A 14,410-nucleotide genomic window follows, 5' to 3' on the forward strand; every position below is an offset into this window, starting at 1 on the left:
GGCTTTGGTTAAAGCTTCATGGGCCTTGGCTTATACAGTATTATACCGAGACCACCGAAAGATAAATCTGTTTTCGGTGGCCTTGATTATACGGGGTACAGAAAACGCGATTGCGCCGAAGAAACTTCGACGCATTTTTTTACTTGTTTTTGTTTCTGTATGGTTATTATTATATGATTATTATTACAATCACACACTTATATGATTCACTCCCCTCACCGGAACCCCAAAAAAACCTAAAACCTCATTTAGATTCTGGTCTATGCCTGACTTTGAATTTCAAATGGCATTGATTGGTAACAGCATTCCAAATATGTATCTGTTGATCCCATCCGGATTTCGGGAATATTGTCCACAACTTGGATAGATATAGGTTAAGTTGCATTTTTCCTTTTCGAAATTTAATGCAGCGTTTCAGTTTTTTGGTTTTTTTATGCACGGATCTATCGAAAGTTTATTCCATATTTTTTTTAATCGGAATGATTCACTTCCAAAATCCTTCATGGAAATCCTCGGTTTTTTTGCTCTCTGGAAAATATCTCATACATTCGCTTAATATTTCGGGGTATTTGTTCTGATTTAATGTTTTTTATATTATATCTGAAAGCGTGTAGAGTTTTTTTTCAAATAAGTAAATCCCTTTTTTATTCACATATGAGTTTTCATATTATTTAGTAAATTTTTTTTTGGGGGGGGGGCTTTTGATGAATAATATTGGTAATTAAATTGCATTTCTGGAGCATGTTCCTCTTACTATCAGGTGTTGAAAGGTGCACCCAAACAGCAGTAAAACATGTCTTAAACATTCGTCGGCAACTTTTCGCACACAAATCACAAACTGGTTGAATACGTGTCAACGACTTGTTGATCTTCCTAACCAGTGCTTATTACGATTTCCCGTATTTATTAAAGATTCGTTTTCGACTTATCGTTTGACTTGTTGTCAGTCTGTTTGTGACATGTATGATTTAAGTTGCCAAAGCATGGTTTTATATTACTCGAATTATACAGATCAATGGAATTTGGTATATTTAATAAACAAGCTTTGTTATTTTTGTTGCATAATGTTATAACTATGTTTTTATGCCTTTATAGAAACCTTATATATATATATATATATATATATATATATATATATATATATATATATATATATATATATATATATATACACATACATACATACATTATATGTATATATATGAACATACATACATGTTAAATTTTCACTATTTATTTAAAATAAAAAATGGTATTATTATTATTATTATTATTATTATTATTATTATTATTATTATTTTACGAATAAATCTAATATTTCCATTGACATGATCCTGTCATCTGAACAAATAATTAAGTTCCGTATTTGTTTACCTGTTAATTAAATCGAACATTTATATGCATATACCTATGTACAGTAGTCTCCTCGTCTTAGTAAAGACACAGTACACGATTTGCATCTATTACAGAACTGTTCGTACATGACAGTTAAAGCCATATGATATTTTTTAGCCCTTTCTCGTCATGTTTACAAAAATATCTGTTTTTCATTCTCGAGTTTGTCTTATGCTTCGTGTGCCCAGACAGACCTGTGAATAATTCTCTGACCCATTTTACAACAAGGTCTACCCAATTGGGTGGAGTCGCCTTCCACCTTCTGGTAACTACGTAGGCGATGACGTATCTCAGAGGTACCTGCTCATTACGGCAATTCATCTGCTGATGCAATAAGGAGGTAGACAAAGTTCCGCCCACATGGGGGATTTTGGGGGGAAGTGAGCAGACCTTCTCTTTCTCTTGGCCTTGGGTCAATTCTTTTCACATACGGCAGGTTTAGATGGCGACAGCTCTTCGGTTAGTACTAACAGAGGTAAGGAAGGCGTCTTACTAGTAAACTTACTCCTGGTTCTGTAGGTTGATCCGTGGGTGGTTTGGGGTGAAGAGTAATTCAAATAGCTTTTATTGCTGCATTCGATTTAGTAAATCACAAGGCACTTATTTGTAAACTTCGGAATCTCGGAATCTCGCATTTTATTCATTCTTGTATAAATGAAAACGAACATTTAATATTGATTTATTTCTTGCACTTATTTGATCTGTATTTTGTATCTTTTCAAATAGTAAATTTTTTTTCACAATGTTATTTAGGGCTTCATTGCTCTATTATGTAAGATATTTCAAAGTTCATTTTAAGGGTATTTATGGCTATATTAAAAACCACATTTTTGCATTCCAAACTCGGCTTATCATGGTCCTTATTTATTGAGCAACTCAAAAACTCTGACAGGTCTACGTATGTGGTTATAGTTTCATGTTTAGAGTTTACGTGCAAGGAAATTCATACATTTGCGTATGCTCTGTGAGTGTCTGTAGCACATATGTGTGTGTTTATACGGATAAGGATACGCCAAGAATATATATGATTATATTAACTTAATTTTATAAGACATATATATATATATATATATATATATATATATATATATATATATATATATGTATATATATTATGTATATTTACATATATATATATATATATACAGTATATACACATGTATATATATATATATATATATATATATATATATATATATATATATATATATATATATATATATATAAATGTGTATGAGTGTGTCTTTCAGTGTTTGCAATTATATCATATGTTTTTCTTAACCACGACATAAAGGCAGCAGTGCAAATTAGGGCCCGCCAGTTCAGCGAGGCAGTCACCGAATATTCCGCTGTCGTAATCACAGACTACAACAACAGAACCTTTTTATATGATCATCTTTAAACCTAAGAATATTATTCTAGATCCGCTCCACGTTAGGCTACTCGGGAAATATCAGCTAACATAATATAGTGTTCGGGAGTCAAGAGGACCGTGTAATATTTATGTTTTTCTATATTCGCTTCATATTTTCGTTCTTGTCTTATGCTTGATGCAGTGTGGTGGTTCTTTCCTGTTGTTTTCAGTTTCCCGACTTTTCTTGAAAACTTATATATATATATATTTGAAAATGGCTTTAGATGTGAAGTCGAACCGGGTCAGTAATAGCAACGAATTTCCTTGAGGTAAAGTATGGTATGTCAATCACGTGTGAGTGGATTATATCAATTATATATATATATATATATATATTATATATTAATTATATATATATGTATATATATATATATATATATATATATATATATATATATATATATATATATATATTATATTTTGAAAAGGCAAAAAGACAATGATTAATGACTCATTCACACTTTTTACACTAGTGAATGGTGAATGACCCTATAAAAATCACAAAATTGGAGTAGTATGTACATTTACACTGAGGGCTTACCATCAGGGTATGAATCCCGTTACGCACACTGCTTTATTCACTATTAACTAACACACACGCTCTTTTTTTTCCTGTACGTTTATGCCCGTCCTTTTATTACTTTTTTGACTCCATTTATCCATCCTTTCATGTTTCATAATTTTACACCTTTCAGATACCACAGAGTCAATCTCTCTCTGTTTTCTCCATTCCTGCACACGCTTCCTCTTCACCGTCGTTGCGCTTAGCACCAAAACATTCAGCTTCTTTTCCTTAAACAAAGCAACTATCCTACATTTCTTCTTGTCTACCCCACATCAAAGCAGTGCTCAAAATTTATGGTGATTTGCAGGGAAGTGCCGTTTATGGGGCTGCAAGCCACATGTTCCTGGCCATCTGGTGTCTCTCACACCATGCTGGGCGGCGAGATTATCATTATTTTTTTTTCTGGAAACTTGCAAAAGTGAGAACGTGATTAGCATTGGCTGCATAAGAAGACTCATCGCCCATCTAGGAAGCATTTCCTTCAAGCAAAGGTTCCACAACCCTTTACTAGGTACTCCGCTGCCTTGCTGTATAAGTGAACCATAGACCATTTGTACATCTTAGGGCAGACACTTCGTACTGGTAACAGACTAGGCAGTCCACTACAATAAGTTTTGACGTGACACATGCATATATATGCATGCAATTTTCTTAACCCTTCAAAATACTTTGGAGTAACTTATGCGTATAACGCATACGATAATTTCCAGTATATTTCAACGGTACGATTTTTGAGCGTACTCATCCGTGCCCTTTTCATATTTGCACGGCCTCGCCTTAGGGCGTGCCGGCACGTTCCTATGTGACCGATACAAAGTGGCCCAGTATACATTAGTCTTGTTGCAATTTGGTCGGAAGCCTTTTATCTGATGCATCTCTTGATAAGCTGACGCCCGTATGTTTGTGTATATTATCTGTGTGTGTGTGTGTGTGTGTGTGTGTGTGTGTGTGTGTTTCCGCTTGGTGTTTTCTTCACTGGTCAATATTGTCGCTAAGTTTTGTATGCTTTGGAAACGTGTTTATATTAGTCTGTAAGCAGTGTGTTTATATATGTTGATTTATATTTACGTATACATGTATATTTATTTATTTATTAATATAATTATATATATCTGTATGTACATATGTGTATATATATTTAAATATACTGTATATATATATAATATATATATATATATATATATGTGTGTGTGTGTGTGTGTGTGTGTGAATAATAAATACATATACATATATATATATATATATATATATATATATATATATATAAATATATATATATATATATATATATATATATTATATATGTGTTGTGAATGCATGTATATGTGCGTGTGTTTGCATGTAAATATAGCGTGTCTTTACGATTGTGTACTCGTCATGACGTACGTGTCAATAAATAGATTCACATTCTGTATTGCAATTTTATAAAAAAATAGGATTCATTGTATTTTATTGTCAGCTAGTGTTTGAATCCTATAATGTAATTCGAGTTGGTTTTACGATTATCTCCGCATTTGGCATAACTTATTGTCACTAAAGTTTTTGTAGGTTTCACGTTTATGTATATCACGTGCGTATTTTTTTTTTTTGCAAGATACAGTCTGGGACTATTTTAAACTACTCTTCTCTATTTCTTTATGTACACATACATATATATATATATATGTGTGTGTGTGTGTGTGTGTGTGTTGTGTATATATATATATATATATATATATATATTATATATATATATATATATATATATATAGGTGGATAGATACACGGAATTTTTAATAAAATATTGTAGATTTTGTTGTCGAGGAGCATTCTGGAATTGACAGATTTATTCTTTTCATGCCTCATAATGCGTGTGAAAAATTGGATGTCATTTTGGGTATTTAGATATTGTAACAGCCACGGTGCCCTTAACGTGGATATTACCTAACATTTTGCATAAGTTTTCCACTGAATGCCTTGGAATCTGAAGGGAAATGAATAAAAACATTCTCCGCCCCCAATGGGATTCGAACTCAGGTCGGTTAGAAGGCCGGGAATTCATTTATGCTTAAGTATATGTAATTACGTATCTTTCTATTAATATTTTTTTCATGGACTCACGTCATTAGGTGACGTGGGTCAGCACTGTAATTGCATAGTTATGGCATCAACGGTAAAGATGTTTTTCTTTAGATGAACATATGTTCACGGCACAAACATTTTTGGGTACCATTTGCTGTTATGCTTGATAAGGATTCTCTACACATCACATATTACCATCCAGTTGTTAGTACACTTGGTACTGTTTATAATTAAGCATGCGAACTGTTTTCCTGAATACTTTATTTATTTTGTGGATATTTTTTTCCAGATGGTAATAATTAGCCCACTAGTCTTTCATGGGGGTTCTGCTGATGAATGAAAAATATTTGTTTTTAAAATAACTTCTGTACTAATGATAATGTACGAAATTGTGAAGGCGTTTGTACTCCACATATATATATATATATATTTTATATATATATATATATATATATATATATATATATATATATATGACAGCACAGGTTCCTTCGTAGTAATAATACTGAATTTCTACAGGCTTTCTTTCATTCGCCTTAAATCATAAATACACCGAGGTTGTTGTATACATACACATGAATTTTTCATTGCAGTTTCATTCCTTAAAAAAAGTTTTTTTCTTTTTGCAATTATTTACGTTTGCGTCTAAGTCAAAAGTAGAGATTTTCGGTTACACTTATGAACTACTACAGACGAAGCTGTAGCAAATGACGTCTTGTCCTATAGAATTCGACTCAAGAATGAGGGTAATGAAATAGTCCTTTTTACGTATATTTACAAAAAGTTTTATTAGTAACCAACAATTCCTTATTGACCTGCTATAAACAATCTATATCATAGACACAGATGATGATGCTTAAAAACTGAAGAAATAATCTGTATTTTTTTTCTGATATGGATTTTTTTTATCATTAATTATTGATGATCATTATCATCAGTATTATCGTAATGAATAAAATTATTATCATCAAGATTATCATCATTATCAATATTATAATTATTATTAGCATTGAGTGGGGTTAACATCAGTTATTCTAGAATGACACCGAGTGTGTGGGAGGGGGCGGGGGGCCGAAAGCCCCCGGCTCAGCAACCAATTTGCACCTTCAGCCTAATTTCTGGTTTTCAATGTCATTTCATGACTTAAGGTTATTAACATTTTATGACCAGTTTATTTTCGAGGTCAGTCTTACGTGGAATACAGGCTCATTTCCATTGAATTTTGTTGTATATGTTATCAACTCTTGAATTCACTCTGTGAATACGTGTCTGGTAATATGTGTGTGTGTATATATGTATATATATATATATATATATATATATATATATATATATATAAAATGTTGATGCTTTGGCGAATATATTCACGAATGGAAACTTGCTGCACGGGAGCTTCAAAAGAATGAATGGATTTCGAAAGCATATTTCAAGGGATTTCAGGGTCAAGTGCATCCGATCATGAACCTACAATAATAAGGCAATGAAAAGGCAGTAGAGGTTCATAATCTAAAAGATAAACATAGGTTCAGGTTGACCTGTGTTCTTATTTTTTTTTTCCAAACGTTTTGCTAAGGATACAGTCATTGTCTGTGCATGAGTATGCACGAATACGCTCATGCATTCATGCATGTGCGTGGGGGAAGATACCGGTAAATCTGTGTGTGGACATTAATTTAATCGGGTTGACAAAGTGACGTTCAGTTTATAACCAATGTAAACAAACTTTAATGTGGATATCGATTTTTTTTATCGAGGTTTTATTTTTCCTTTTCTTAATCCCTAAACTTTCCCAAAAGTCAAGTTGGTTGCTGAGCCCGGAGCTTTCGTAAGTGGAAGTGTCTAAGGTAGAAAGGGCGCGCTTTCCTTTTTCCTTTCTCTTCGTCTTCCCGTCGTGAGCTTTCTCCGACCATGTGTTAAGCGTATTAGCAGGATTACATATAAATCTATCTACACCATACGGTGTTCGTCAGTTCATGCAGGTGACCGAATTACGACGGGCTTCGTACAAGAATTCCAGCAGACGTTCGTGTTAGCATTTGATAGCCGCTGCCGCCTTGACTGTGGAATAAGCATGAATTTGGCTTTAAAAGAGTTTTTCTCATGATTTTCCCTAATTTCTTCTTCTCTCGGGAGAAAGGAAAGCGTACCCCCTCTGCAGTTGGACACTCCTGGACATCTACTTCTATACACATAAACTGATGATTGTGAGATGGAACTACTGGGTCTCAGGAGTGACGTCACCGCCGTCTCGCCCGCACGCATTTCTGCAGGACAATCAATTCGCCGTCATCACCTGCCGTCAGTTCTTCCGCGCGAAGCCTGTTTTATCACGCTCTCGACCGTTGTCTGTACGTAATCTCTCTTTTTCTCTGTTTTGCGGTGTTCTGCGGACGTTCACGAAGGACGTCAGCGTTACAATGATCGTAGGAAAGACGTAAAACGTTTATAAAAACACCGCCTGCAGAACTGCGCACATGCGAAGACGCGACAAACATCCTCCTCATTCTTCTCCTCCTCCTCCTCCTCCTTTTCCCAAGGGCTCGTTCATATCGCTTATTTCCAGGGCGACGACGGAACTCCGTTCGCTGTCCGATATCCCTGAAGTCTTAAGTATTGCTCGGCGAAGCAAATCCCCGGTAGGCGATTCGCAAACGATGAACGGAATTGCACGGAGTCGAAGAGTACGACAGACGGACAGACAGACAGACAGACAGACAGACATTCGACGTGAAAAGAAACTTCAGTGTCACTGAGTGACGTCGGACAGAACAGGCAGCGAACGGCGGGTTCCCCCTCGGGCTCGGCGAGAGAAAGTTGAACGCGGCTCCCTTCCCCAGTTTTCGTACACCTCGTTAGTTACACATAAAAAGATCCATAATTGAGCTTTGTAACTCAGAGACATAATGATCTAGAAATCTTTATACAAACGTGGGACTAAAATGCCGTTTATTGAGACCATGCTTCTCTGACCAATGTTCGTTTAACATTATCATCATTATTTTTTTTTCAATTATTATTATTATATTACTATATCACCGTTATAATATTTTCATTTGTTATTCGATTTCATTCCTTGTACATCGTGTGATTTTCATTATCCGATTTTCTTTTCTGTTGTGGCAAACCTGAGGGTATACGCAACCTCTTTTAGAACGGGAGTGGAAGAGGGACGGCGCATGCGCAGTCCGTTGTGCGATATATGAGGTTCTCTACGATAAACTACTTTCGTTATTGCAATTAGCGATGTCCCTTCGTGAAAAGGTTTAAATGATGAACTTGGGCCAAGATAAAAAAAGGAAGTAAAAGAGGGAAGAAGAGAAGAGATACGGAAAGAGAAGATAAATATGGTAGAAGATATAAAACAAATAACTATATGGTTTGAGATTAGTTCATGTATGAGTGTGTATATGTGTTGTCCGTCTACGCGTATGTTTATGCATGATATAGTAGTTTAACCTTTCATGCGCATGTGCATGTATATGTATACTTAATACACATATCTACACGCGCACTGAACATGAATTATGCCTGGATATGCGTTTACAGATCAGTGGAAAAATAATGCATTTAGTATTGGATTATACCAGCAAAACTCCGTTTTAATCCTTAGATTATCGGTATAATGTAGTTGGTTTTTTCAAACAAAAATTTCACGGGTAAATATTCATAATTATTTTTAGGTAGGGGTTTTCTGGTCCAATTTTGTAATTTCTATGTTAAATCAACCACACACAAATTTTGTTTATATATATATGTGTGTGTGTGTGTATATATATATCTATATCTATATAAACATGCATAAATACATGTATTTATGAATTTATGTATGCATGTCTGTATGTATGTATGCATGTGTAATTCATGGCTCCTATATTGATATGTACATTAAGTTAGTTATGTTGACTGGAGCTATAATTTTTTCTCCTCATTTCATGATCTTGAAAAATGACGTGTTTCAGAAATATAGGAATCATAGTTGGAATCGTTTATAAGCCCAATTTTTCCTTTTCAACAGAAAAATTCCTTTGTTCTTGTTACGAATAAATTTAAGAAATATTTCTGGTGCTAGTGCATGACGTCACAGTAAATAATCTCATTCGTTCTTAGTTGTATTTTTGCCAGATTGCATTATGCACCAAAATCAAGTTGTGGTATTGTACATGACTCATCAGTCATCGGGACTTTACCTAAAAACACGATAAAGTATGGATTTCCGGTTGCTAAGTAGTTTTTAGAAGATTCCTTCGTGTTATTTGTGACCTTTTCCACGCAGCCAAACTGATTTCTTTATGTTGAATAATATTTCTTTATGGTTAAATTGTATCAAGTAACTGATGATATGTATGTGTTAATTCTCTTAATGCTATGGCGTAAGACAGTGATAAAAACTGGATATATGAGTTCCGATTCTGACGTTAGGAGTTATTGTAATTACCATAATAATGTGAATGTGAAGGGTTTGATCAAAGATTTTTCAGAGACCTTAGGCCTGCAGCTAAATGAATATCGGTTTGAGAAAAATGCGCAGGAAATTCATTTTGTGTGTGACTGCTAATAGGATTCTATGTTCCACCAGTCATTTTTGTAACAAACCAGTGTGTCTTCTGTTTCTTGGTGTGATTTCTGAAGAGACATTAAATGCATGTATCTTGGAGGATGAAAGAGAATAAGGAAGGAGACAAGTGAACCTTAGAGGATGAAAGAGATAAGGAAGTAAGTGAATCATAGAGAATGAAAGAGATAAGGAAGTAGACAAGTGAATCATAGAGAATGAAAGAGATAAGAAAGTGGAAAAGTGAATCATAGAGAATGACAGATATAAGGAAGTAGAGAAGTGACTCATAGAGAATGAAAGAGATAAGGAAGTAGACAAGTGAATCTTAGAGGATGAAATAGATAAGGAAATAGAGAAGAGAATCACAGGGAATGAAAGAGATAAGGAAACAGAGAAGTGAATCATAGAAAACGAAAGAGATAAGGAGGTAAATAAGTGATTCATAGAGAAAGAGAAGTGGAAACAGAGAAGTGAACCATAGAGAATGAAAGAGATCAGAAAACAGAGAAAGAGGTAAGGAAATAGACAAGTGAATCTTAGAGGATGAAAGAGATAGGGAAATGGAGGAGTGAATCATAGAAAATGAAGGAGATAAGGAAACAGAGAAAAGTGAATCATAGGAAGGATAAACACAAAAGCGGGAGAAATATTTTCTTGAACCCGAGGTCTAATTCGCCGAACTACAATAACGACAGTTTCTGGGCAGCATCTCGCGCGAATTACAATGAACTTTTTCAAAGCGGATTTTTCATATTCTCTCCTATCAAATTCCATCACATCCGTCACCCTCTCGAAAGCGACTTTCGCATTGTCTGAGAACGGTCGATACATCATCGTTGGTTAAATCATTTATGAATGTGAATTAAAGCTCGTTTTATTATTATTATTATTATTTTTTATTTTATACACGGAAGTGACTAGAAAAATCTGTGGCTAAGAAAAGAGGTTTTTTTTCGACCTAGTATGTCTTTTTTTTTTTTTTTACATGGCTGTTTTTGTTTCCTGTTTTCCTAAGTTTCTTCGATCGTCGAAGTAGGAATTAAAAAAAAAAATATCCAGGTTAATCATTGACGGACAGAAACAAGCCATCGGAAGCCGTACTTTGTTACGACTAGATTTGGTCGTCTTTATTTTATTTAACTTCGCAGCTGACGTGACTCGGATTTATGACTAGAACGGAGAGAGAGAGAGGGAGAGAGAGAGAGAGTGTGTCCTTAAGCAGAATTGAGAATTAATTGTGCGTTTCGATGGGATGATCTGTTATTATAAACTGTGATAAAGGCTGACTAGATTTATTATCATTTATTATATTGTCCATCGCTCGGAAAGTCCCTTTTCGCATTCGGAAGGTTTGGCCTTATTTCGGTAACACGGTAGATTTTTTTTAAGCGGACTGAGAAGATTTTGAGAGAGAGAGAGAGAGAGAGAGAGAGAGAGAGAGAGAAAGCAATGAACGTGGATTACCGCTGGTAGCGGAGTGAAGAAGTTTCTCTTAAGACTGGACCTCTCTGCACACCCGCCATCCAATCTTGGACGCTATTGACCACACTTGTCCGAACACGTGCACTCCCCCAAGTACTAAGAGTTTCGATGATCACGACGACGCCGACTTTTTCGTTCGGCATCTCGCATGACTCGGCCCTGGACTTTCTCGCCGGAAGTGAAAAGGCTTCGCTAAACCCCCAGAGTGGATCAGACGAACAGTTTGGCTCCGCTTAACGAGGGGTCATCGCGTATCGTGACGACGAGGCCAAGGCCGGAGAACGGAGGATGTCAAGCCACCAATAGCGGCATCGTCATGCAGTAAGATTGGCCAATCAGGATGGATATTGGCTCCTCTGCTTGTTTGTGAACCGGGAGGTCAGTCGTTCTTGGAAAAAAATGACACTATATTTTTAAAAAAATATGTCTAGTCTCGGAAAAAATCCAAACTTTTTTCTCGACCTATATTATATAATCTCTATAAGACTCTACCTGAATGATATGTATTGGTGAGATTATTCCTGGTTGAGGAAGTTTTAGCGACGTGACAGAGGCTTCGTTCCTCCTGTTGACAACAGACAGCATAGGTAACACGTGAGTAAACAAAGAAAAAAAGAAAAAATAAAACTACGAACTACCTACGACTAGGTCACAAAATCCTTGAGCTTTGGGTTGCACGCAAAAGTGCAAAATAAGTTTTTTTTTAAGTTTTTTTTTTTTTACTATACTCCGATAGTATGATACAAGTAAATATATTACTATGTACATGTCTTTGGTAAATTAGAACAAAGCTCTCTTGAAGTCTCATGTTTCATTTTCATTTTTCCGCCAACGGGGAGAAACGCCCCCCCTCTCCTCGAAAAAAAAAAAAACACAAAAACAAACTCGTGTCGATCTAATCGAAAGGACAGTGGAAAATATCAGCCTTTGCTTCTCGTCACTAATCATCGACGCTTACAAAGCTTCGTAAAAATCTATCTATCAGTTGCGTCACCACTGGCGCACCCGTGCAAAAAGCCGGCCATATTACTGACCGACACGACCAATAAACACAGTGTTTCGCGTAATATCACTGGAGAGAGAGAGAGAGAGAGAGAGAGAGAGAGAGAGAGAGAGAGAGAGAGAGAAACATTTGACAGATCCTTACTCGAAAAATGATATGCAATAATTTAAGGAGGAGACTTAAACTAATTTTGTACAAAGTGTCCTGACATTCAATCGGTTTCCCCTTATGAGTGTCTGTTTACGTTTAGCATATTTTCCTCACTGGATTATTTATTTTCCCTCAAGGACGTGAACAAATCTATCGCGTCGTTCAGTCTCAGGTATATATATAATTTATATATACGATGATGAAAATCACCTGGGCTCTCTGTCACACTCGGGTGACACACAACGAGACACCGTCAACAGATTTTTTTTTTATTTATCTCTTAAATGCTGACTGAGGTAATGTTTTTTTATCAATATTTTTTTCTATCGTAAGTACGACTATTCGATATTTCCTAAATCGTGCAAGGCCACTGTTTTGGAAACCACTTATCCCTTAGTGTGACCTTCAAATATATATACCTGTATATATATACATATGTATATATACACATATATATATATACATACATATGTATATATTCCTTTCATGACAATGGTCACTCTGACCAGATTTACTGATCAGATGTATAAGTTACATGTTAATATCCGACCCCCAGTGTCCCTCCAAATGACGAATGGATGACCTCTGCGCTGAAAGTCAGCCGTCGGCGGACGGTCGAGCCGACGGCTGCTGCTGCTCCTCGATGAAGGCCGAGGTAAGGCTCGAGTAATCCTTGGATTGGTCACCATCGCGTCCTTTGGAGCAAATCCTTAGAGGAGCCCAATTCTCGAATTGTAGATCACCACCACCACCAGTAATTCATGATTTTCTTTTTAAATATATTTTTTATTATTCTTTGAAGTTTCAAACACCCTGATTCACCCGCACTTATAAATGATCACTATAAGTACTAGAAAAGGCCATGTGAACTCCGCCCCTTCATATCATCACCCGTCAGTTTGTATTTCATGGGCGTCCATGTAAAGAGGCTGTCACTGTGTCAGTTGGCGTGTGGCCTGGTGGGCGTGGGCTGCAGCATAGGCGTAGCTGTATGCCCATGAAGGGCCAGGGGTCACCCACCGCTCACCCGCATCGCCCTGATCGGTCCATGGTGGGCGAGGCGTGGGCGGACAAGCGTTGGAGGCTGAATTGGAGGGTGGGCGGTTCCCCTGCTGCTGCTGCTGCTGAAGTTGCTGGTGTTGGAAGTGGTGGGCGGAGCGAGAGGGCAGGTCTAAGGACGAACGGGCACCAGGGGAGGCCATCCACTACGGGACGGGCGTGTGGGGCGGCATGGGTGAGGTCATCATGGAGCTCATGGAGGTGTGCACGTTGCCGGCGCCCATCTGCTTCTGGCTGGCGGCGAACTTCATCCTCTTCTGCTTCTGCCTCTGGTTGCAGAACCACACCCGCACCACGTTCTTCTTCAGGTCCAGCTTCTCCGCGATGGCCGCGATCTTCTCCCCCGACGGCCGGGGCTGCACGGCGAAGTACGCCTCCAGCGACCTCTTCTCGGGAGCCGCTATGGACGTCCTCTTGCGCTTCTGGAAGGGCAGACAACGAGAGACAGATTAATACATTAAACTTCCTCTTCTTCTTCTTTTTGTGTGTGTTCTCTAAGCTACAGGGTGAGGAACATTGGGTACATTGACATCAAGATTCAAGGGGTTGCATTGGGTGTCTTCCTTTGCTATTTGAATAGGGGGTTGGGGCGGGAGTGGGTTCGTCTGAGAGAGAGAGAGAGAGTTTGGTTAACCTTGAAGCAGTTGGTTAGTGAGTACATCTAGGCCTAACAGTTCATACACAGACCATTTAAACCATGCAATTACACATTCATGCTGTTTCCAT

General features: G+C 36.9%; 1 protein-coding gene and 1 long non-coding RNA gene across 4 annotated transcripts in view; one reads left to right on the top strand and one right to left on the bottom strand.

The window, feature by feature from the left end:
• The window catches only part of LOC136846901 (uncharacterized), a 428,530-nt gene that overhangs the window by 24,885 nt on the left and 389,235 nt on the right, over positions 1 to 14,410 (top strand). The gene's annotated exons all lie outside the window — the stretch shown is intronic.
• Positions 13,686 to 14,410, bottom strand: part of acj6 (abnormal chemosensory protein 6) — a 178,055-nt gene continuing 177,330 nt past the window's right edge. For all 3 annotated transcript variants that reach the window (XM_067118126.1, XM_067118125.1, XM_067118117.1), the window contains one exon: positions 13,686 to 14,106. In XM_067118126.1, coding sequence (XP_066974227.1) covers positions 13,831 to 14,106 — 276 coding nt within the window. In that variant the 3' untranslated portion in view covers positions 13,686 to 13,830. The remainder of the gene's footprint in view (positions 14,107 to 14,410) is intronic.

This window comes from Macrobrachium rosenbergii, chromosome 2, assembly GCF_040412425.1.
Source record: "Macrobrachium rosenbergii isolate ZJJX-2024 chromosome 2, ASM4041242v1, whole genome shotgun sequence".
NCBI lineage: Eukaryota > Metazoa > Arthropoda > Malacostraca > Decapoda > Palaemonidae > Macrobrachium > Macrobrachium rosenbergii.